A 26,646-nucleotide genomic window follows, 5' to 3' on the forward strand; every position below is an offset into this window, starting at 1 on the left:
TGCTTTGATGCAATCTGTATTGTGAAAAGCGCTATACAAATAAACTTGACTTGACTTGACTTTGGCAAAGTATGTACCTGTGGAACTGGTTTGTTCATCTCGATACTGAAGCGGTATGTGCACAACCTTGTTTTCTTCTGGTTCTGAAAGTGTACTATTATTTTACTGCCAGTAAGATATTTTCATGGTTATTATGAAGTAGATCTTTTGGATAAAGATGCATTTGAGGGAAACACAGACTGAATGGTGGTTGAATCATTTATTATTGGTGTTACACAAATCAAGCAGCAGAATTATGGGCCGCACTGGCCAGACCTCCAATCAATCTATATGACGTTTCCATTCAAACCAATACTAAATCTTCACAAATTAATTTAGTGATAATTATATTCACATATGTATACTTAAAAAACAATTTCAATTTCCACGTATAAAAAGACAACTTAAAATCTAACAAGATTTAGTGCAAAGGCAGAAACAGTAAAAAAAAAAAAAAAAACTATTGTTTTTATTTTACAATTTCCAGTACAAAAACATAGTGAGGTTAGAGATGTGTGTCTGCGATCGGGATCCGCCGCAGCTCTACGATCTGAGAGTTAGCCACACTACCTCCATCATGACTGCCGTGGATTGACTCGTTGTCACTCATGTTAAGGCCAGAACCTGTGTGTAGGTAAACCATTATTCTCATATTTTGGTCTCTTCCTAAGAAACATAACTAGTATTCATTCAAAAAATAAATAATAAAAAATAATAAAAAAGTTCAAGGGAACTACCATTTTGGAGAAAGGGACGTACCAGTTTTTAAGGCAAATATGAGGTCATCAAACTCCTGTGACTCCTCGTCCTGCACCAGATTAGTGTTGATGAACCCTCCTTCTGTGATGTAGGTCTCGTCCTGAGGACTCTGTTTGAAAACACTGCTGGGTTGACTGCTGGGCCTCAGTGAAGCTCTCTCCCAGTCTGCAGAGATCTGCAAAACATAACAAAAAGGGTCTTTAGATGTCAGAAAAAGCAAACAACTACCATTTTTTCAAAGCTTCAGCAAATTAAAATGACTTCTAGTTTGTGTACCCAGTCTGAGCTTAAACAACCCACACAAATCAGCCCTGAATTCACTGGATTTTCTGGTGCTGGGGCCATTCAGAGGTTACAAAGGCTTGGATTTCTATAGAGTCTTGCTAGGATGGGTTTGTGGGGTGAGACAGAGTTCACAAGCATTCACATATTTTATATGTGAGGGAAATTAATAATGTTACAAAATAGTTCTTTTTAAAATAAAGTTCTTTTGGACTCTCTATTCATCAAAAATATGAAAAATGTGTTGGGTTTCTACAAAAATATTAAGCAGAACAACTTATCTATCATCAACAATGATACAAATAAGAAACGTTTCGGCGACACTTCACAATAAGTATACAGTAATAAAGTACTTACAAATCATTTGCAAACTATTAGCTTATAATTAATTTATAGCTTATTATAGCAATAGTCTCTACATTGTTAATATATTAATAGGCTATGTACAAATACTGAGTTCTTCATTCATTGTCACTGTAATTAACACAATTGTTATTGTTTAATAAGCTCATATGTAAAAAAAATATATATAATGTTTACAAATATTGTTTAATTAACTTAATTAAATATTGTTTTTTTTTATGCTTTGTTAACAACTTATTACTCATAAGTGATGTACAGTATTTTAAACCAGAAGTGAATTGTCAATGGTTATTAGAATTAGATTTGGTCACGGAAAATGTCATTAATTAAGTGCTTAAACAAACCTTTATTGGACATTAATTGCACTCATATTAAGTGTTCATTAAAATACACACACTTTAAAACTCATATTTTCCATGACCTAATCTAAAGTGATAACTATTTACCATTAATAAGCTGTAAACAAAGCATCAAAAACATCTAGTTCTGTACATGTGAGCTAAATATTTATTATTATAAACAATAATAACTGTGTTAATTGCAGTGACAATGAATGAAGTACTCACTATTTGTATGTAGCCTATTAATAAATTAACAGTGTAGAGACTGCAATATATAAACTATGAATTAACTATAAGATAATAGTTTGCAAATGATTTGTAAGTACTTCATTACTGTATACGTATTATAAAGTGTTACCAATGTTTCTTGAGCACCATATCAGCATATAACAAAGATTTTTGAAGGATCATGTGATTTTTTAAATATATTAAAATAGAAAACTTTTTAATTGTAACAATATTTCACGTTTTTACTGTATTTTTGATTAAATAAATGCAGCCTTTGTCGAGCCCAAACTTTTGAATGGTAGTGTATATAACAATACCAATGATGACTTAAAGATCACTTTTACTTTTATATTAAATAATCATGACAATACTTGTTTTGGGAAATCCAATTCATTAAATAATTTTGATTAAAAAGGTTGGTTCATTTCACTTGATTATTTTCTCTTTTTCTAAACTTGACTGACACAAAAACCTGATGGACCAAACAATAATTATTCATAATCAGAGAATGATAAATTCTCACATTCTCACCTAAAGTTACAGTAAAGCAGCCGATATGCTATGAACAATACAAAAACATAACACTGCGAAACAAACACCATTAATAATGACTTCACCACGGCTGGTTTGAGACACGACGCTTTACATTTCAACATTCCTCCAGGTTTCTTTGTTATGTTGTTATCCTACTAACAGTCATGTAGCCATTTTTTGTAATATAAACGGTACAGCAAACTCTACCAGTAGACATATTTCTAATGTTTCCGCATATAAGAGACACAACAAAATAAATAGAGACTGTTGATGTTTTGAAGAGGCAGGGATATCCATCACACTAACCTTAAGACTTCATTTTGTGACATAAATCTACTCTTTCACTAATTTTAATCATCAAAGCAAAGAACAATTTGCCTCATTAAACACAACATTGTGAAACAGTACATCTGGCCAGCCCTCCCTTTAATGTGCTTCCTAATGGCAATGGCTTCATTTCCTTTGCTTTTCCCAGGAGGATGTAGGGAGAGGCCACTCCAGTCCACCATGTCCCAGGCACCACATTCTGGTACAATAACCCATCAGCAGTCCTGTAATCAGAACAGAATGTACGCTGGGTGAACTGAGCACCACCAGGCACCTACTCAAGTCTGTTTGAAGAGCCTGAGGAGACGGCCACCCCTCCAGTGCGTGGTTTCCTTTCCTAACTCTACCGGTCACCTCCTCCCCACTCAACCGTCTCTTGTCCCGAGGCCACATGTGACACTGCGAGCCACTTTAAGCCAAAAGTCAGTGCTCATGAACAAAACAGGATTACCTCCTAAGTCTGCACTAGAGGTCAAGAAAAATAGTCTTGCCACAGTACCCTACTATTGATTTGGCCCCTCAAGCTGAATTGTCAAATCAAAATTCAGTAAGGCTGGGAAACTATAGCATCAATGGATTCAACTAAGCAGGCCAGGTTTTGGGAATACATTGGCTTTAGTTGAATAAATAAATATATTTACAATTTCAAGGCTTTTTGCATTGATTTTTCTCTTTAATATAAGCTTTATACAATTATTGGAGGATGAACTTAACCCAAACCTCTTAATTTCCACCCGCACAATGAAAAAACAAACCCTAGCACTGACAGCACAAACAAAAAATACCAAAACGTAGGGTGAACTATGTAAAAGTTGAATGGAGCATCAATAAAAAGCTTTTACTTTAAGTTTTATTATGATGCTACTACCCTTATAAATGTAAATGTGTCAAAATAATAATGAATATAATGATTAATAATTATAGACCTTTCAACACAGGTAGGCCCTATTTTTTATTTAGAATTGTTTTTTTTTAGATAAAGTGGGACAGTGGTTTTAATTCATAAAAATATTTTTTGCTGTAATTCAAATATACAACACTCCTTAAGATAATTAGCATAATAATTCATTCCTTAAGAAAATTCCTCATTCCAAGGGCTGAAAAAACAAAACAAAAAAACAAGTGCAAGCGCCATTCCTACAAAACCTGGTAAACATGTCTGTTGTCGTTGGCTGGCCTATATGTCAATCCAGTATGAATTAGCCTTAAATTGGTCAAGCTGGATTTTAGGACCATGGTACAGTAGATAATTTGTTACCGGTTCAAAGGTTGTCAAGCTGCTCATTCTCATCACCATCAACCGGTAGTCAAGATGATTCATCATCTAAATAAGTTTGGACTGGGAAATAACCATAAATTACCTATAATAACTATACACTGTTCAAACTAGAAACCATGGGAAGGGTAACACATAGGATTCTGTATGTACCAGACCAATTATGGCACAGCTTCTATTAGGCTATTGGAAAATATTCATGCTATTGTATGAAATGTTTCATGAACCTCATGAACGTATGCTCATAATCCATTAGAAAAGTTTTAAAGAGTATCTCGCTCTATCTGAAAGCTACTATCCAAGTTCATCTACTGTAACATGTTGAGGTAAAACAGAACAGTAGTTAAAACTAAAATCCAAGCAAATAATTAAATTTTATCATAAAATAAATAAATAAATAAACAAAAGAGGTCAAGATTCTGCAGCCAATGAGATTGTTTGCTCAACATTTAAAGAGCCCAGATTATGGATAAAAAAAAAAAAAAACCTTTCATGTAGTATGTAACATAGCTCTAAGTGAATGAATACATCCTGCAAAGTTTTAAATCTGAAAGTGCACCGTATATAAAGTTATTGTCTTTCAAAAGTAAGAGTTGACTCTGAGTCAATGAAATGAATTGTTTTTCAAACGAGTCATAAGCTGTTTCGTTGTGACGTCAAGACGAAACATTAGCATATTGCCCGCCCACTTATTGTATATAAACTGGACACAGCGACCCCATTGGATTCAACGGAGACAAGTGAAGTCAATTAGAAGCACTAACTTCCTGATGGTCGAGCGTACTGCGCAGACTCAAACTGAACTTGACGACGTAGATGTGACGTGAGCAACCCGTCTATCTACTAGTAGCTGTGCCGAGAGAAATCTGAATCATTCCCTTCCGAAACTTGCAGAGACGGAGAGTGTGAATAGGAGGTGTCCATGAGCTGGGAGCAGGAGAAACTTTTGCTAAGTATTCTGATTAATTACTTTGTCATTTTGCCTCCACGTCCCCCCGATTGCGCGCGAGCTTCTCCTCCTGTCCATACGGTAATCTCTCTACTGTGCGACAGAGAGTCGCGTGGTTATGACGCAATCGTTAGCCTATTTTTCCAAAAACTGCTTCTACGGGACCATAACGTAAGATACAAGGTAATGGAGCCTTTTATACATATTCGTGTTTCTTAAGAAAAAAACAATGGACAAATGGAATCTTTAAACGCCTCAGATGTAAAGTTATTCGCTGTCAAAGTGACGCCAAAATGAATGGGAGTCAATGGGATGCTAACAGCAGGTGATGGTCCGCTAGCCAATGGCGGCGCCCGGGGAAACTTCAAAATAATATGAAACCCTGCCCCCCTGGCGCAGACACCATGTTCCTGTGGATACTGGATAGCATCATGTCGAGAAGACACTGTGCTCTACAATGTGAAGGTAAAGCCTTTTTTTTTTTTTTCTGTCCAAGGACAAGGATAGGATGTGAAGAATCAGTGGTTAAAATTCATCTTTACATACATGCACTGTTATTGATACAGTTTCCACGTGTTCACCGCAATATATTACAAAAATACTCGGTAAATAAATGAGTACAAGTAAAATAATCGGTTCGTTGATGGACATGCACTTGTTAATGCTGATGGAGAGGAATTATAGTTGCAACATCTCATAATGTGCCTCAAACTGAGTAGTGTATCACTGAGAAACGTCCTGCTCGAGTTGTCCTTGCGATGGAGGTTTGGGTTGATTTACTAGTTCTTCCAGTGTTACATTATTGGACTTGTGCTTGCATCGATATGGTAAAATCGAGGTCATTGTTCGTTACTGTCTTTAGTTTACGGTGTAGGAAGCCTCAGGACACGCAGAGCTGACGTTGTTATGGCAATGGCCGTTTTTGTTTTCGAAACCAATCACAACAGGCTAAGCTGTCTGGCCAATCAGAGCAGAGTAGCTCGCGGAAAGGCGGGATTTAGAGAGATTGATTCATTTGACGAGTCCTTTGAGAATCATTGAAAAAATGTGGTGATGTGCAAATGTATATTATGAGGAAATAATCTTAACGGACTAGATTTGCTACACATATATCCAATAACATGCTAAAACTATTTAGAGAGTTGTCATGATTGGAAAAATATATATAAATATATTCTACTCAATTTGTTTCAGCAGTAGTATACTTTCAATCTCACTAATAAAAGTACAGAGTCTTGACAACAGCTCAGACTGCAGGAATATCTCCTTTATAAATATCTCCTCTAAAAGCCTTTCTTGATCTCTGCCGATCTTTCCCATGCAGGCTGTGCTCTCTCCACAGGCCTCTCTCTCTCCTCCTAACCTCCTGTACACCCTCTTTCCCAGATCTGTGAAAAGTTTACATTGAGGGCTCAGAGGAATGTGAGCTTCTACACCAGGCCTCTTTATTGCATAACACTTTCACAGTCTATGTGTGCGTGAGCAGACTTGATGAACAAACACAGGTCTGAGAATCCTCTGCCTTAGCCTGAGGATGATAAATAGGTGGTTATGCAAAAACGCATATATCTAAATGCTACCAATGTAATGTTACAAGTACATGTGTGCTAGGAAAAGCTGTCAGATGCCACTGCCAAATAAAGCATGAGCAATAACTGATCATTAGAAACATTTATCAAAACCCTCAGTAACAGACGCACCTCTTCCATGGCACTGATGAGGTTCTGTGTGGACTTGCTGATTTCTCCTCCACCGACGGTAGCGGCACCGGTGCTCTGATACATGGAGTCTGGGCTGCCATGACCATTCATCTCCACGGTGTAGGTTGCCTTAGCTGGCCAAAAGACCTGACTATGCATGATGAAGTACACGGAAAACACATACAGACCCTGGAAAAAGATGAATCACAAGTTAGAAGAGCTCAGCACACTGTCACATCAGATGAATTTAGTTATTTCCTCTATTCTGTTGAGAAAAGTAATGCAGGATCTCCATAGTATCATGAAATGTTTTGGAACTCTGTATTAACTATGTACTATGTATGAGCATTTAGGACCACAATTATTCTATAATATTCTAAACAGATTCAGAGAAGGCTAATGTAAAACTCTTTCAGGAGCAACAATGTAAAGACTATCACGTCTGAAGTGTCCATCTGTTTGACATTCCAAATGTGTTTGTGCAACTAATCAAAAAGCACAAACATCACCAATCATTTGGTCTCCAAATCCAGATGACATTTTGTAACAGAATGACATCATTTCCCTCCCTCTGACATCATTGTCAATGAGGGTCTGGCCAACCGTGAATGATAATGGTCAGTAGCACCCAACCGAATATTGCTGTACACACACTCTTGTCAAATATCTCATGAACACCAGAAATGTTGTAACAAATGTGACATATGGTTGACAGACTGCAGGTGAAACTAAAATGAGTGGAGAAAAGTGCTGAGCTTTTGGTAATACAGAAGTCGGAAATATATGAAGACGGTATGCAACATTAAACTGAACCCTTCCAAGCTCCAAAATGTAACAAAATATGCTTTATTTTATACTGCTGTAATTATTACTCTAATATCAGAAGAGTTTTATATTATCAGGACAGGTAGAGATCCATCCGTGTTAGATATAGATCTGGGTCGCTAAAGACCCGAATATGTAATAATGATGGGCAAAACAATCATGCATTAAAATATTTTATAATATATATATATATATATATATATATATATATATATATATATATATATATATATATATATATATATATATATATTTATAATATATTTATATTTTGTGTATGTATACAGTAGAATGTGTATATATTGGACTTGCTTCCTTTGAACTTGAACAAAACTTTCTTTAAAACTCAATTGCATCGAAATGAAAGGTAAACATAATGTAGACTTTACTGAAACCACTGAAGCTCAACATCAAAGGCAGGAAAAATTGTGGATATAAGCACGTACACACACACACACACACACAGACACACACAAAATAGAGCATTGATTTCAGGGCTCATTTAAAGACTATATGTGGGCAGCCTGTGCTCCACTGAACAGCTTTATCACTGCTACCTGAAAGACACACAAATGTCCAGAGGCTAGAGCAGCATACTCAATTTTATTCTGCTAGTTACATAACTGTTCTCAGTTCAGGACAGAAAAGTGTGGTTTTACTACCTCGGATATAAGGGAAATGAGCTGACATGATGCATCTTGTGAGAAATGGTGTGGAAGAAACAGACTGAGACCACTAGTTAAAGGAATAACCTTTAAAGCAATCGTCCACCTAAATTTACTCATCTGCATATCATTCAAGACACAACAGCACAATTAAAGTTTTTGTGTAAGTAACATGAAATCTATATGACCCGTACGCCATATTCCAAGTCTTCTGAAATTTGGAAACCTGTGTGCCCGAAACTTGTGAGGAACACACTGAAATAGAAGCTGTTATTCACAGAGAATCTATGATATTTTAACCATTTCATGCATGATTTACGATAACCACAGTCAGGATTATTTTTCTGAGTTTCTATTGCTCTTAGGGCATGAACAACTTTTTTTAAGTATTGCATTACAAGTAACATGCATTATGTAATCAGATTACTTTTTTGACGTAACTGCAAATTACAATAATAAAACAAATACAATTATTTACAGCCAACAAATTACTGAAAGTGAAGTATTTTCAAGAACAGCAGTCACAAGTAATAGTATGAATTGTAGCCGAAATATAGCTAGTGATTCATGATGTCCAATTTAGTGGACAAATGATTAATCAGAATTTCCTTCCAATCTATGATATGCCTCCATAGATGTTAGTGACACGTTTATGTTTTGTTTTGGTTGTCATTGAGTTTTTTTAAATTTTTTTCTGTTTGTGTTCCTAGTTTATCTCATTGGTCCTTATTTTACATCTGTTCCCATTCTGTTAATTATCATCATAATCTGTGTATTTAAGCTCTGTGTTCATTCAGTTCATTGTTCGGTGTTGTCTGTGTTACGTGGTTTTGCTATTTCTTCTATTACTGAATAAATAATTTTTTTATATTACCGACCAAAATTTTGGAAGGAAGTGTAGCAAGATAAATAATCTTGCTGACAACTGAATAATGTCTTGATATCTTTTTCACTTTCTCTATTATACATCCTTATATCCGGAAATCAGTGGTTCATATAAAGCTTTTTACAGGCTTCCCAATCATGCAGGACTAGCAGCACCATTCAAATGACATTACTGCAGTTTAATTAAATTTACAGCAACAGCCACTGAGAATTTAAGAGGACGATGGAAAATTAGCATCAGGAAAAACACAGCACACATGAAAACAGATGCTTAGGGCTTGGTTATTGAAAACAGACTGGAACGTTTGCAGGAAATAAGGGGAATGTGTAGTGAATTGTTAAAAGCTGTAAAATATTACATATACATATAAATGATTCCTGAAGAATTCCTATGACAATTAAAACCAAATTGAATCAACACAGCCACAAATGTCTCTACAGGCCGGCCTCCCACATGTTTGTGAATATTTTCCAGAGGAGGAGGTCATGTTTTGTTGTAGGCACTGTTGACATTTATGTGGTCATTTAGAGTTTGACTCAAAGGGAGTCAAAACAAAATGTAGGTGCTATTTATGCTCTTTCTAGGTGAAGGGCATCATGTTCAACCCAGTCATGTTTTGGCTTTGTCAGAAACAATAACGGCTTCTCTGACCTGCTATTAGTCAGTCTGTAATTTATGACAAGCAACACAGAAGCAGAACAAATATTCTCAACTGTGTGTTTATGTTGTTTACACTAACTGTAACAGTGAGGAAATATTGAGGACAGCAAGCACTGATATGGATGGTTTTATCTTTTCTGCTGTTGGTAAGGAATTTTGGTTAAAAAGTTACTTGTTACTTGAACTTGGTACGGGGCAACAGCCACAAGAGGCCATCTGAACAACACGCCGATGTCAAACTCAGTGTCAACAAGCTTTAAGACATATTTAGCTTGTTATGTTGCATTTTACTATATAAATCAGTCTGTTGCACATCTATATGATAAATATGCATTTCTGTATGATGCTGTTTTCTTTTTTGCATAGAGATGAAATACTGAGAACAAAATAAGATTGAACAGATAGAACATGTATTGCATAAACCCGCATCTGTAAAAAAAAAAAAAAAAAAAAAACTCTGTGTAAAGTTGCATCAAAATATTAACAGTGAAGGTCCATAAGCCTAAAGGTGCAGTCACAGACAACTTTGTTGGAAAAAATCTAGTCATTTCAATAGGAATGAGAGGTTTGCAGATTTTGCTTACATTCAAGTTGTTTACACATATTCAACGCACTGACCAACATGAAGCGGCTTGGTATGAAAGTGACTTTTGTGGGAGCTGTGGTTCTTGCAGGTCTATTATACTATTGCACAATGGACCCGTTTTTGGTCCTTAAAGGGGCAGGTCACCCAAAAATTCTGTCATCATTTACTCATGCTCAAATTGTTCCAAACCTGTATGAACTGATGTATTCTCCTGAACACAACAGTTTATGGACCCCATTGACTACTACAGTATTTTCTTTTTTCCATACTATGAATGCAATTCAGTGGGGTTCATAAACTGTTTGGCTACCCATATTCTTCAAAATATCTTCTTTTGTGTTCAGCTAAAGAACCACATTCATACAGGTTTGGAACAATTTGAGCATGAGTAAATGATGACAGAATTTTCATTTTTGGGTGAACTATCCCTTTAAAAGTTATGTAACATTTTAACGTATAAAATCTTGAGCGAAAAGTTTAAACATTCTTCTTCCTTTTCTTCCTTGTAACACAATCCTGATGATAAAGAGTTATTAAAAGAAAGTTAGTCCTATGAAGTTAGTCAAGTGTTAACTTCTTCCAGCACTGGTCTATTGACTGTAGTGGTTTCAAGTCAACAGATAAACAAACATATATAATGACTCTGAATATAGTCCACTCCCTCTCGTGGCCAGTATCTTTAAGACGATGTTATGCAAGAGATGCAGAGCCTTTAGAAATCAATAGGCTGTAAAACTGCAGTAGCTATCTTTTCTATCTATCTAGAACCGGTAGAAACTATATGACACAATAGCAGACTGGGCAGTTGTGCAGTTATAGTGAGGTGATTGTGAGAGTAATACATCTGTATTCAGAGATAAGATGGCTGTTTGCAGGTCTTACACTAAATGCGGAGCCCTTTGGGCCCTCAAATGTGAAGATTACCTGTATCGATCTATTTTCAGGATTAGTGGTGCACTCAAGCTGTGGACCCTTAAATCAAACTGAATGTGATTCTGGGGATCAGAACTTTATTACTTTTATAGTTCAATGACAAAATACTTCAGAGATAAGATTAGATTACACATATTTAACAGCAACCACAACTTGCTCTGTTTTGAGAAATTCTCCATCTACAGTATAACCACATCCCCATTAAATAAATAACCACTCAAAGGTTTGGCATCAGTAAGGGTGTCTGTAATTATTTTATTTTGTTTTATGTTTTTGCAGGCTCATGCTCACCAAAGCTGCATTTATTTGATCAAAAATAAAGTAATAGTAACAGTAATATTGTGAAATATTATAACTATTTAAAATATAGCTTATTTATATTTTAATGTATTTTTAAAATGTCATTTATTCCTGCATGGCAAAGCTGAATTTATCCATTATCACATGATCATTCACAAGAAGCATTTGTTACTATTATCAATGTTGAAAACAGTTGTGCTGCTTAATATTTTTGGAAACCTCCTTTTTTTCAGGATTCTTTGAATAGAAAGTTTAAAAAACTGCATTTATATGAAATATAAATCTTTTTTTTTTTAACATTATAAATGCCTTTACTGTCACTTTTTATCAATTGAATGCATCCTTGCTGAATAAATGTACAAATAAATAAAAATGACTGGCCCCAAACTTTTGAACCATAAATACAATAAATCAAGATATGCAATAACAATGGATGGAAAGTGTTCATTAATATCTCTTTTTGTTAAATATCCTACATTTATATTTATTATGCAGTGTCATGGGATATTGACAAAAATGTATTAGTTTGTCTAAACTATACCCTAAATATTGCATGAATGAGCTTTAAAAAGGAAAACGGCTTTTAAATAAAAGTGAGAGTTACATCATATCATGTGTGTTCTTACCAAAAAGATATTGAAGATAACAAGGAGGATCAGCATCCACAGGTATCTGTAGGCCATGTGCAATCCAGCCCAAAGACAGACCAGAGACACCAGAGCGAACAGATACAACATCATGGGCACCTCTGAAGAACAAACAGCAAGAAATTGAGTTAACCTTCAATTGAGTTTGCATGATCAAATAGGTTTATTTGAAAAAATACATTTCAAGATGGCAACATTTGAAGTTAATATATTTCTAGAAAAATCACAAGAGCTTTGCTCATCAGTTTTCAGATGCATGGATGCTGACTGTGCTATTTTGTCTCTGCTTGCATGCACTGATGCCAGCAGCCAGGGTGCTGTTTTCAGTTACAGAGTGAGCCAGCCAGGCATGCTTCAGTTTTTCCATAGTTCAGACAAGCTTTTCACATGCAGCTAGAGCCCTTTGAAAAGCTTTCGCTCTGGCATAAGAGCCATCTGGGCACGTTTATTGACCTGGGGCAGGAGTCCAAGATGGCTGCCAGCGAAAACAAACAAACCAAAACAACAAAAGAGGTGGAATAAATATCATTAAGCATGTCACAGTGACTGTTCTGGGGTGAATGAGGACAGCCATGGGTGCAAAGTACTTGGCCCAAGAGCGTTCTTCGTGTGGGCAAACAATGCGTTCCAGTGCCAAGAGTCACTCAAGCGTACTGCCACAAGGACTTTAACCAGGCTGAGTGTTTTACTTTAACAACGGTTATGAGTTTAATTGCTGAAACATTCACTCAGCTTGAGAAGGTGGAAGAAAAAGATGTTGCAAACACTCTGTAGGTCAAACCCTGACATTCTGGCAAAAACATAAAGTAATCATTTACTCAAAGTCATGGTATCATAAACATGAGTGCTAGGGTTATGCATTTTGATAATTCTGTGTAGTGTAGTGTGTTTTTGAATACTTAAAGTACTCACAAACCCATTCATGCAAATAAGCAAAGATGCAATACAGCAACTACCAGTAGAAATGAGCATGTAACCAAATCACAAACATTTAAATGTTATAAAAAAATTAAATTACAATAAAATAATAAATAGTACATTTTATTAATAAAAATAAACGATTTAAATCAAATTGAAACATTTAATAACTGACATTTTTTAAATATCTTACACACTGCACGATTTTTTGCCCATATTTACTCGCTGACACCCCAAATCAGAGGCAAATCGGTGCTCGTTCACACAAGTGATGATTGCGTAGTGTGTATGATCAAAGACGCGATCCGAGAGAGGCGTCACCGATGCCTGTAAAATATTTAGCATGCCAAATACTGTATCTGGACCTGTCTGCGACTCAGTCATGCAGTGTGAAATGTGTTTAGACTAAAAATTACATCGATGATGACCTACAGCCAATGAGAGAGCAAGACACAGAGCAAGGTAAAGTTCAGGGGGAGGAGTCATAGATAGTCATAGGCTTCTTCAGGCAACCATTCTCTTCTTGATATCTTTTTATGTTTCACTGCAAATCGGCACACAGACAACTTGGCTCACAAGCTTCTTGTGCGCATCATTTTAACAAGAAGAAATCCAGTCTGGCGAGAGAACTCCTGTCTCACTCGTAATCTTTATTTCCTGTATTTCCTTTATTTCCTGTAACTTTTTAAAATTGTATTATTATTATTATTATTATTATTATTATTATTATTATTAATGAGGTTAAGTGCTCACGGAAGAGATGGGTTTTCAGCTGTCTTTTGAATGTTGTCAGGGATGCTGCATTCCGGATAAGGGTGGGGAGAGCATTCCACCAGCATGGAACCGTGAATGAGAATGTTCTGGAAAGTGATTTTGTGGCTCTCTGTGATGGATCCACAAGACGTCACTCGTTGACCGATTATATGACCGAATATATGATTAAATCCTTTCTCTGCCTCAGAAGTCTGACCAAACTCAGTTTTGTGAGGTACCTTCATGCGCAAACGCTGCCTGCAAAGTCATTGCCTGATAAGACAGCAAGCCAACAAGTCAGCTGCATACGTTTTTCAGATGCAGACATAGTTTGTAGACCAGAAAGACTTGTCGGTGTTTTTGTTGTGTAACATGTAACCCCTGATAATTAAACAAATACATAAATAAATGACATTTTGTGTTTTCATGACCTTTCATTACTGTCACCCATCCCCTAATAAATCATTACACTTCTTGTATGTTACCTAATACCACTTCCTTTGGCTACACTAACACCTCATTTGTGATGACTATGTTGGCCAAGTACACAGCCCGGCAAAGCTGTGGCTGATAATAAGAGAGAGGGATAGACAGTCTGTGTCATTGTTTCTTTCAGCAGGCCTTATTTGCATCCACTCACCTCCTCGACCTCCTGAGAACTCTGTTTTTTAATTCGTGCATTTAATGAGGGAACAAACAAGTTCGGCTCCAGAATGGAGAACAGGTTGACTCATCCATCATGCTCTCCTTTCATTACATAAACATGGACGTGAGCTCGGCCGAGCACTCTGAGTGCTCCAAACAATAGCAGAAAACCTGTATTCTCTTTTTTCTTCTTTCAGTGTCTATTTGATTTAGAACTAGAGCATCAATTCACTTATGAGACGACCTGGAAATTGAGTGAACAAGCGGAATATTAGAATATTAGCCTCTCTCTTTGATGCCTGCAATTGTTCGGACAATTAGAGGCTGAAATTAGACAACATATTAGCTCGGTTTGTTCTAGCACATGATTGAAGGTCATTAGATGCAACGGCAGATGTGCAGAACCCACATCTAGGGGAAAGGAATATTCATTGGTTTAACCTCAACAACACAACGCTTCCCTGGGCACGCTTACCGCATCCCTGATGATGGAAAACAATCACGCGTGCACCTGCAGACTTGTTCCCGCATGCTAGCATCTAATCAAATTAAGTGAAGCAAAACACCCTGCAAGTTCAAGAGAGATTTCAAATAATCCTCAAATTCTCCAAGCATCATTGCTGATATGCATGCACGCATGACAAAAAACAGCAAATGAGATTATAATTGGCTTTCATTAGCGTGAATAAGGGTGAAGAGAATCAGTCCAATCCAATATCCGACTTCCTTTAGGGACAAGACTTGCTGTTTGAGAACACGGCGTCCTGTGCCTTCAGTGTCTGCACCATCCCAGTGTTTCACCAGCAGAACTAATGCACAAGCATTAACATCTGTTGTGCTGGTGCTTTGATGTTAATATGGCTCTGATGACACCATGAGTGCAAAGACAAACAGAGTCATAGGCCATGCATGACTGACATGTCTCTGGGGTGAGCCAGTGGAAGACCTGCCAGTCGAAGCAGGCAAACATTATGAAAGACTTGGCAATGAAAATTAGGCCACACATTCTTTAGCTGATAGACAACACATGGCACAAGGCCGAAGTTTAACACCAGGTTAGCACAACAAAAATGCCTTGGTCATTCCTTCCACCTGTCTTACTTTACCTGCTGTTCGCATTTGTCTTGACAGTCTTACATTTACTTTCATGATGTTCTGGTGGCTATTTACTTTTACTGATACTTTTGCCATATAAACTTTGGTAACACTTTACAGTGCTCATGTTACAGTGTAACTGGATACAAGTTACCACCTAAGCCATAACAGAGGGACACTTCCAAATATTACAAATGAACAACGTGTACTTTATATTTATAATATGTATAAGGGGGCTTTCACACTGGGCACATTTGCTGGTTTCCGAGGGCGATTTTTTACCGGTGTGTTTGTGCTCATCTTATGTCATGACAAACGTACACAGCGCATGACAAAAAAACATTTGATGTGGGTCAATATATTGTATTTATTTTATTTTATTTGGTGCTATTATGTGCAGTAGAGTGAACGACACTTGGGTCGTCATCGGCTAAAATGCATGCGCAGGTTACGTTACTTCCTAAACAAGCACACACCAGAGTCAGAATTGCTTTCACAATTGCGCCACAGTTCCAGTGCAACCAAACTCAGACCACCTTCTACAGGTAGTCTTGTGTTCGGTACCCCGGTGCGCTCCTGGGTCCGCATGACAGGTCATCTTAAAGCGCCTCGGGTTAATTTTTTTGGTTTGATGCGCCGCGTTAAAAACTGGCCGACCAATGAGATTTGCACGCTCACTCTGCGCATCACCAGTGATCGCTTGGGTGTGAACACAAAATAATGACACATTAAAAAGTATATACTATTTCTAACAGTTACGCATATTTAAAAGCACTAATATTACATATCTTTCCAATCAATAGGGTTATTAAAGCCTTATTATATGCATGCATAATTATAAAAATAGCAAAATGCTGTGTAAAATGATTTGAGAGGTGCAGTAGGCCTTCATGCCAACCTATTTCTTGTAAATTTCCCAAATAAACCCTGTATTATTGCTATAATTAATTGTATTTACATGCATTGTGAATACATTTGTAAACTTTAATTTTGATAAAGGTTTCCTTTATTTTTTACTCATATGCAAGTTCTTCCACAAATCAGTAACATCCAACGTCTTTATATTTCTCTGTTATTCCAGCTTCTCCCCGTTTATTGTTTTGCATATCAGTCTCATCTTTGAACATGTTGTTCTCTTTCCATGTCCTTCCCTCCCTCTTCTCCCTGACTGCCTTTGCGTTCCATCACTGTAAGCACATTCCAGGCTGTGGTCTGTGTGCCTCTGAAGCAGCAGGTTCCCAAACTCTGAGGAACCATCTCTCTGCTGGAATGGAAATGGCTAGAGCACTTCCTCTCTCAATGAAAACCAGGCTCTCATAAGGCCAGGGCTTAAACACAAGGACTGTACGACACCTCTAATGTTTCCACTCATATTTCACAACTGAAGTGACTCCCATGCAGCCAATGTAAAGATGAAACATTTTGAGGTCAAAAACATTTGACTGAATCAACTTCACTACATCAAGTTACACCATCAAAAGTAAGTTCTAAGGGTTTATAAACATATGTTTTTGAATGGTTTTTGTTTTGTTTTTCATTTTACTTTACGGACTAAAAACAGTAATATTGTGAAATGTTATTACAATTTAAAGGAACTGCTTTCTATTTTAACATATTTTAAAATTATATTTATGATAATTTATTCCTGTGATGGCAGAGCTGAATTTTCAGCAGTCGTTACTTCAGACATCATTCTAATATGCTGTTTTGATGTTCAGATATCATTAGGAAGCATGGCATTAGTTTCCACTGTTATGCTGATGATACTCAGCTCTATATTTCTTCACGCCCTGACAAAACTGACCAATTCACAAAATTAACGGAATGCATAGGTGATATAAAAAATTGGATGACTAGTAATTTCCTACTACTTAATTCTGAAAAAAAAAACAGAGATTCTAATTATTGGACAAAAAACTTCCTCACGTAATAATCTAGAATACTGTCTAACACTTGATGGCTGCTCTGTCAAGTCTTCGTCGTCGGTTAGGAACCTGGGTGTGCTCTTTGATACCAATCTTTCATTTGAAAGTCAAATGTCTAGTATCTGTAAAACCGAATTTTTCCATCTTAAAAACATATCTAAATTACGTCATATGCTCTCATTGACAAATGCGGAACAATTAGTCCATGCGTTCATGACATCAAGGCTAGATTATTGTAATGCTATTATGGGTGGTTGCCCTGCACGCTTAATATACAAATTACAGCTGGTCCAAAACGCAGCAGCTAGAGTTCTTACTAGAACCAGGAAGTATGACCATATTAGCCCGGTTCTGTCAACACTGCATTGGCTCCCTATTAAACATCGTATACATTTTTAAATATTGCTGATTACTTACAAAGCACTAAATGGTTTAGCTCCGCAGTACTTGAGCGAGCTCTTAATGCATTATAGTCCTTCACGTCTATTGCGATCTCAAAATTCCGGCCAGTTGATAATACCTAGAATATCAAAATAGACTGCTGGCGGTAGATCCTTACGCTAATATTAGTCTCTCTGTTTATCCCGAGGTTTACCGCAGTCCGCCGGATCCAGGCCGGATCCAGATCTGATGAAGGACCTGCGCCTGGACGCGACGACAGGGCAGTCCTGAAATGTCAACTAGGCTCTTCCCTGTTAAGGCCTTCCTCCCCTCCCTTTACCTATCTACAGATAAAGCGTTGTCGGGATAATTTCGGTTCGCGTGGCTACGTGGAAGCAATACAAATTCTGTATTATAAATTTTAAGGCCAGACAATTAGTATGTTGAGGGTTGATTTGTAGGGAAGGACTACACGCCTGCGTACAAACACGCAAACCTATAGACTGAACTCGTAATGTGCATGTGCACGCCATCGGCGTTCTCACTGGTTCGCGTTTTTGAAGTTTGCGCAGAAAGAACTTAAGAGTTTTCTGTTAAAACGGTGTCGTGTTAGCGTCCCCTAAGTTAATAACTAATGATCGTTGCGACCACATAGACATATAAACAACATTAAAAGCTTGATTTTCACCACAGGGGGACTTTAAGACTAAACTGGCCACATTAGCATAAAAAAAACGAATACACTTTACAATAAGGTCCTATGAAGTGAATCAATCAAACTAACTTTAGCTGGACAGTAACTTTATTATAGAGCTGCTATAAAGCCAAAACAATCTCTGTTACTTTAATTTCCTATTATCAATGTAAAGCTGCTTTGGAACAATCTACATTGTTAAAAGCGCTATTAAATGAAGATGACTTGACTTGACTTGACTTCAACAAACATTTCTTATTCTAATCAATGTTGAAAACGGTTATTCTGCTGAAATGTGATAAAAAAAAATAAGGATTCTTTGATGAATAGAAAGTTCAAAAGAAGCACATTTTTCAAATATATTTTTTCTATTATAAATGTCTCTACTATCACTTTTGATCGATATAATGCATCCATGCTGAATAAAAGTACTAATTTAATATTATTTAAAAAATCGGTAACACTATTTTGATGGTCCCTTTTGAACATTCTGTTAAGTAACTTTGCAACTACAAGTCAAATAACTCTCATCAGAGTATTAGTAGACTGTATGCTTAATATCTGCTAACTTTTTATTGTGATGGGTCACCAACAGACATTTTACTGACTATAAGTAACTTTGCAATTACATGTCAACTTATTCTAACCATAACTCTACCAGTCTACTAATACTCTACTAACACTCTAAAGAGATTTAGTTGAAGGTGCAACGTTACTTATAGTCAACAGAATGTGTTAAAGGGATCATCAAAATAAAGTGAAACCAAAATAATCTTAATGACCCCAAACTTTTAAAGGGTAGTGTCTATATATAAATTAGTTATGATTATATCTTATATTAATCTAACATAATGAGAATGTGGGAAAGTGATATAAAACTGTACTGCACTAAACAATCTGGAAACTACTTCCTACAGAAAAACAAAATCCACTGGAACATATCAACCAATCAGAATCTCGAATTCTGACATAATCATGTTAAATACACTGGTAGTGCTCTGACAGAAAAATAACACAGGGCATTTAGGGTGAAGTCATGAAAATAATATGTAGTGGTGCTGAGATCTTCATCGATTACAACAGATAAACACACTGTACAATCACAACAGACAACTATATTATTATTCCAAAGTTTAAAAAGTTTTCCTTGTTTCTTAGGAGGAGAAGAGCCTCAGCATGAGAAGGCAAGCACTGAGGACCACTGAGGGAAGACAGCAGGGCCCAAATGTGAGACAGATCTCTGGCTCCTGTTTAAGATGCCAAAGCAGCTGTCACAACACTCAGCTGTGGTTCGGCTCAGAGGATGAAAGACCTTCTTTTGTCTCCCTCTTGAGTGAGCTAACATCTGCCTGGCCAACAGCTTCAATGATACGAAGAAGAAGAAAAAAAAAATCACCAAGTGTTTCAAGTGGAAGAGACATGGGTGGTTGAAGAAGAGGATCTTGGTAAAGAGATGAAAGAAGAAGAGAGTGGGAAGAGCTGAGATCTTCCAGTAAATCTGCTGGAACACCAGAGGTGTCCAACAATTTTGAGAGAAGTAAACAAAGGCTTAAGATGGAAGTACATACTAGATCAACACGCTCTCTGGAACCAAACACTTGATATCCTTGTGTGTGTGTACGTGTGTATGTAAGTGTGCTTGTGGGTGACATTTGGACATCCTGCTCCTTCCTCTGAACTGTGGGTGTGGGGAGCGTGTCTGGCCTCACGCCAGCGCTCTGACCAGACGTTCCATACAACATGTTCTCTGAAACCTCTCTAGGGAAAACTAATAGAATCTGGCATAAAAAGGAGGATGGATAGACTCTACAGCAGTTCCAGTGACCATTAAGAGAGGTGAGATCACACACACACACACACACACACACACAAAAAATAAAATAAAATAAAAATAATAATATATCAGATTCTATATCAGAATATATCAGATGTCTGTATTTAAGAAAATTCTATATACAAAATAAGTTGAATATTAAAAATACCATAAAAAAAACAGTAAGTAAGTAAAGCAATACGGTGATATGAATTACAGTAATCCATTTTATAAATCTATTCATTAAAAAGTATTTTTCAACATTAAAATGAGATGTATACTGCCTAAAAAGTACATTGCTGATCATTTTCAACTCAGTTTTCAAACAAAATGCAAGTATTTAGAGGACTGCTTTCAACAAAACACATGGATCCAGACACTAGACTTTGGGTCAAATCCTGGGAATGTTATGCAACAGGAGAATAGTGTAAGTGATATAAGCAATAAAGCAAGGTCATAAAGATATGAGATTCAGGAGGGTGAAATGGACATCATTTAGACGCAGCTGAAATATGATAGTGATAAACTGTGATTTAGAACCCTGCCTGTATGACTCTAAGGGCTGTAAACGAATTATGCAATCATGCAATTTTGGGGAATATTATGCATGACCCAGAGATCAAGTGTATGCACTGCAAGTCATTACTAAGCAAATACAGAGAAAATATAGAGTCTGGACACTGAAAACATATACTCTTTCAGATCAAAATCCATTTTGACTATTTTGTTCACAAAAAACAAAACAATATTAAATAGGACTATAAGAGCGAGATTAGATCTGGTTCCAAGTACAATTACACGAAAGGCTCATAAAAAAGACACGAGTTCTCTCCCTTTGTTTACTATCAAAACTTGGTCTCTGTATCGCAAAGTACATCTAGTACGGCAATCAGTCACAGCAGTAGATTCTAAGAACAATTCATTTGACTTAGGACATCGTTTTCAAATAGTCTTCATTTTCTTAAAGTAGGCTTAAAATAGCCTATGTTTATAGGCTGGGATATAAAGCTAAACAGCAAATACAGGTTTTCAAATGTTCACCAATGTTTTAGGCCGGACTTTGCAGTTATGTCTAATGACTAACCATGAATCAGATCATAAGTCAGACCAGGCCAGTTGCATAAACTTAGCCACATGTTAGGACTGTCTTATTAAGAACAAGTCGACCAACTAGCAGTTATCCAGGGGGTAATCATTCTTACTTTTCCAAGTCAAATTATACCGATCTACTTTTTTAGGTAAGTGACTTAAAAAGTGATGAGCTGTATTGAAGAAAAACATTTTATCCTTTAAAACTCATTTCTCAAATTACATATTTAAATGTTTTGTCCTTTGAAAAAAATCTTCATGCCTTAAAGGACAAGTTCGGTATTTTACACTTAAAGCCCTGTTTTCAGATCGTTTCTGATGAAATACAATGGTTAAGATTGAAATTTGGACAAATGCTGCTGGCCCGAGAATTTTCGGTTTCGGTTTCTGTTTACAAAGACGTGAAACTCACCGAGTGGTCAGGGGTGTTCACTGATATGCTCACACAAAAATCGCTGCAAAAGATGCTTTCCAACAGGTTTTATCGTAGTTTTTGTCCAACTCCATTGACTTGTATTGGATGAAAAACTACGATAAAACCTGTTGGAAAGCATCTTTTGCAGAGATTTTTGTGTGAGCATATCAGTGAACACCCCTGACCACTCGGTGAGTTTCACGTCTTTGTAAACGAAAGTTTAATGCGTTTTAGGAAGGATTATTCCAGTGCACCTATGCAACCATTGTGGAGGTGGGGGGGGTGCTACCACAGAAACCGAAAATTCTCGGGCCAGCAGCATTTGTCCAAATTTCAATCTTAACCATTGTATTTCATCAGAAACGATCTGAAAACAGGGCTTTAAGTGTAAAATACCGAACTTGTCCTTTAAAATAGCTTGAATGTAACTTTACACCCTTGCCTCATTTAGTATACGTGGTCCTATACATATGCAAATTAGCCCCACCTCCACTCACTCACACCAGCTCAGAGATCCTCTTGTTGATGATCAAACGTTGACGTGATTGGTTACAAGGTAGTTTGTGAGGTCAGAAATACGATTTCAAACCGTGATTTTGAGACTGTTTTTGGTTCACTGCAGTTTTAAGGAGAAAATACTCAGCAATGGTGCTGACTTGTGCATTTGTAAATAGTTTGTCTTAAAGCATATTAAAAACACCACATAGACATATAAACAACATTAAAAGCTTGATTTTCACCACAGGGGGACTTTAAGACTAAACTGGCCACATTAGCATAAAAAAAACGAATACACTTTACAATAAGGTCCTATTAGTTAAGGTAAGTTAATGCATTAACAACGAACACTACATTTGTTATAGTATGTATTCATCTTTGTCAACAACTGTTGTTATAGCTTATGTTAGCTCAGGCCTATTAAATGTTAAAATTAACAAGAACTAAGAGTAAAAAATGCTTTTGAAGTATTTTTCAGTTTTAGTTCATATGTATTCTTCAAAACCCCCACAGCGTACAATCAGTGAGCTATTGCAGTCTTACGTCACCACATAAACAAGCCTCATTAAAAGAGATGAAGGATTATTCCTGAGCCAATAAGGCTTTTCCAATAACATTACTGCACTGTGAAAAAGCACTACTTCTCTTAAGATAATGTAGAACAACTGCAAAAGCCAAATTAAATCTTTAAATAGGGCTGAGGTAATTATCTCCTCACAGGCCTTGGAAAGAACACCTCTGCCTCTAGCTAGCCTCAGAGACTGACAAGGAAGAAAAGAAATTGGTGAATAAAGTCAGTAATTTTTGTTTCGTTTTTTTTGCGCACAAAAAGTATACTTGTAGCTTCATAACATTAAGGTTGAACCATTGTAGTCGCATGGACTATTTTAATGATTTCTTTACTACCTTTCTGGGCCTTGAAAGTGGTAATAACGTTGCAGTCTACAGGGGGTCAGAAAGCTCTCGGATTTCATCAAAAATATCTTCATTTGTGTTCCGAAAATGAACGAAGGGCTTACAGGTTTGGAATGACATGAGCGTGAGTAATTAATGACAGAAATGTCATTTTTGGGTGAACTTACTCTTTACTATCTTGACTCTAATGTATTTCTTCTGAGGCTGAAAACCCCTACAGACATTTTAAAGAGCACCTCAGAATATATCAAAGGCAAGTCACAGTCAGATTTAACTACAAGTTTAGAGATGCAAGTGGTCATTTTATATAGTATTTATTTTAAATATTTATTTATTTTCATTTTATATATAGTTTTCACAGTTTGATATATCTGAAATTCTAAGTAATAAATGCAATGCGTTCACATAACCCATGTTAAAACCATGCATAATTGAATTACATTTTAAATAAACTAGAAATTGAAGACGCATTTGATTGCATTTATTTTGTCATTTCGATGACCTGTACAGAACTGAACTTACATCCTTCTTCTGGCAGTAAATGGGATGTTGCGGCTGTGGCCTTAGGCAATGGGCTGGCCTGACGATGTCAGAACTTTTTTTCTCTTTAAAACCTTTCTATATTTACTTTATATCTAAATTTAGCATCCAACATGTCGACCGGCCCACCGGGAAACGTTTTTTTTGCTCGCTGTGGCCAGTTCATCCCTGTCCCGAGCTGAATGTTTGGTTTGACGTGTAATCAAGCAGTAACACACCCTGGCAGAATCAACATCTAGACGAGCCGCAGAGTGTTAACAGGAAAGAGCGAGTTTACTAGATGCATATTTATCTGACTGTGCTTCTTAGATAGTCGTTAAACACATCCGGCATGAAGGAGCAAATTTGCAGCATAATGTATTTGCTTACGTCTGTGTGTCCTGCAATATGAAAAAAAGCATGAGTGGGAGTTCTACAGTGAGGTCATTGTGTTTGCGAGCAAAGGGTGGGCTGACGGTGCAGCCCTCTGTAATAAAGTTGAGTGGTTTAGGATTAGCCCGCTGTGCTGCGCGCATGCTCGCGAAACAAAGAGGAAAGCTAACATTGCACATGGCAACCCTTGCTGACCACCCACACGCACACTGTACAATGCCACCATTTAAAGCCCAGAACAGCAGTTACGGGTAAACAATGAAACCATCACGGTGGATTAACAAGTGTTTAACATGCTAATTGTACTAACATTGGTTGGAAGGTGCTGATATTACACTTTCAAACAGTGGTAATTTTGAGACTAAACATGAAGGTGGAGGTTGTGAACAATAAATAGATAATCATCCAGTTGAGAGTTGACATACATATTTACTCAGCAGTGGAGAAGTGAGTTACACAAGATTTAATCCAATGATCTACAACCTGTTCAAAATTGCTGAGGGCACTTTTAAAAGAAAGGAAAGACTAACAAACCATCATTGAAAGTAATACATTATTTGGAAGGTGTGTAATTATTTGGAAGGCAGTGCAATATTCCTGAAAGAACAGCCCCGAGCAATCTGATGATTGCTTAACAAGACGCTTTCCAAAGGAAAGCACCTACTCTTAGTTTACTTTCAGTTTCTCTGATGATCATGAGTTCTTTACTTTAAAAGCTTCGGTTTCTTGTAATGTGTTCACTGCAGTGACATGTTCTTGCCCTGCTAAAATGGTAGGATACTTTGAGGCTATTTATTGTGCAATTTGTAAAATTATGTATAAAAAGAAAACAAGCTTACACACCTGAGCTGTTTGTTCGCCCTCGGTAGACGTCATCATAAGCCTTCCACTGCTGAGTGACCTGATACGCATGGATGAAAATCACCAGCACCCCTACCAGACAAATGAGAGGAACCAGGGCGGCCGTACAGAGAGCGGCATATACATTTGGGATGAAGCACCTTCAAAGATGACAAGAAAGACAAAACAGAAAATTAATATTGTCAGTGCACAATAAAGAGGATTGGAACACAAATGTATTATCAGGTTTATGGTTGTGTGTTTGTGTATTTAGTACTCCATGAAAGAATGATGGGCGTCCTTATGAAGTTTTATGAATGTTGTCTATTTTCATGTTTGAACCACAAAAACACAAATTAAAGATGGAATATCCTGATATTCTCTCTTTCTCGGACTTCTTTCCTTCTATCTAAGGAATTTCTTCCAGTCTGAATTTGTTTTTGTCCTGTATGCAGTTATGAAGTCTCTGGCTGGTATTTGGAATGGGAAAGCTTTGGGAAACTCAACCCAGAGTAATCTTGTTATGACGTGATATGTATCAAAATAAGCAGCAGTTGCATTCTGTTCACAGGCCTGGCATCTCCCAGAGAGAATGGACAAACACAGTCTGTACTCATTTCATAGAGAATAAATGGCACAATGTAGCCATAATAGAATTCCGAGCATTTGAAATGCCTGTAGGAAAATAAACAGGTCATTTTTCACTAGACTTCATCTGATTATAATTTTGAAACACTGGCCCGGTTTAGTATAATAGCCTATGCCTGTATGTCTTCCACACAGAAAACAACACACATGTTTGAAATAAACATGTAGTTCAGTTTCTAGTTGTGATACCTGTAGAGTAACTCTAGCATTTGTCTGGCAATTAGGGGCCATTCACACAGATGTGTTTTTTTTTTTTTTTTTTTTTTGCGACGCAAGGGCAGCAAAAAAAAAAAAAAAAAAACTCTGCAAGGTCTAGAGATTTAGAATGTCTCATGCACAAGACACTAAAAGACGAGAGACACAAGAACAAGAGTGTCTGTCTAGTGCATGTTTACTTACAATAATGGTGGAAAATCAGAGCATTAAAAATGCAAAAACGTTCTGTGTGAAGGGTCACTTACAAATGTCTCAGTATAGTTTTATTATCATTTAAATCATACACTTATATTGTTAGTAAAGGTTTCTTGCACACACACACACACACACACACACACACACACACACACACACACACACACACACACACACACACACACACACACACACACACACACACACACACACACACACACACACACACACACACACACACACACACACACTCAAAATGTATTTTTCATGACCATTTTGCTCCCTCCTTCACTCCAGTGTTGATAAAGTTTACTAAAACTATTAAGAGTAATTTTCACTAATTGAAATAAAGCTGAAATATAAAGAAATCTGAATATTAGATGAAAAACTGAAA

General features: G+C 36.8%; 1 protein-coding gene and 1 long non-coding RNA gene across 3 annotated transcripts in view; one reads left to right on the top strand and one right to left on the bottom strand.

Moving 5' to 3' along the window:
* Positions 1-244: 244 nt before the first annotated feature.
* adgrv1 (adhesion G protein-coupled receptor V1) overlaps positions 245-26,646 on the bottom strand; it is a 154,774-nt gene continuing 128,372 nt past the window's right edge. The window contains exons 86-90 of the mRNA XM_082169978.1: positions 25,197-25,354; positions 12,280-12,401; positions 6,799-6,987; positions 799-973; positions 245-663 (exon numbers count right to left, since the gene is read on the bottom strand). Of these exons, the coding sequence (XP_082026104.1) occupies positions 545-663; positions 799-973; positions 6,799-6,987; positions 12,280-12,401; positions 25,197-25,354 (763 nt within the window). The 3' untranslated portion in view covers positions 245-544. The remainder of the gene's footprint in view (positions 664-798; positions 974-6,798; positions 6,988-12,279; positions 12,402-25,196; positions 25,355-26,646) is intronic.
* On the top strand, positions 16,785-25,569 carry LOC309499042. 2 transcript variants are annotated; one of them, XR_014206115.1, is made up of 3 exons: positions 16,785-17,191; positions 19,870-20,547; positions 25,223-25,569. It is a non-coding gene; the product is annotated as an uncharacterized lncRNA (long non-coding RNA). The 2 variants fall into 2 exon arrangements; XR_014206116.1 differs by lacking the exon at positions 16,785-17,191 and having other exon boundaries at positions 18,803-20,547.

Source organism: Leuciscus leuciscus, assembly GCF_965113295.1.
Source record: "Leuciscus leuciscus genome assembly, chromosome: 5".
In the NCBI taxonomy this organism is placed as follows: Eukaryota; Metazoa; Chordata; class Actinopteri; order Cypriniformes; family Leuciscidae; genus Leuciscus; species Leuciscus leuciscus.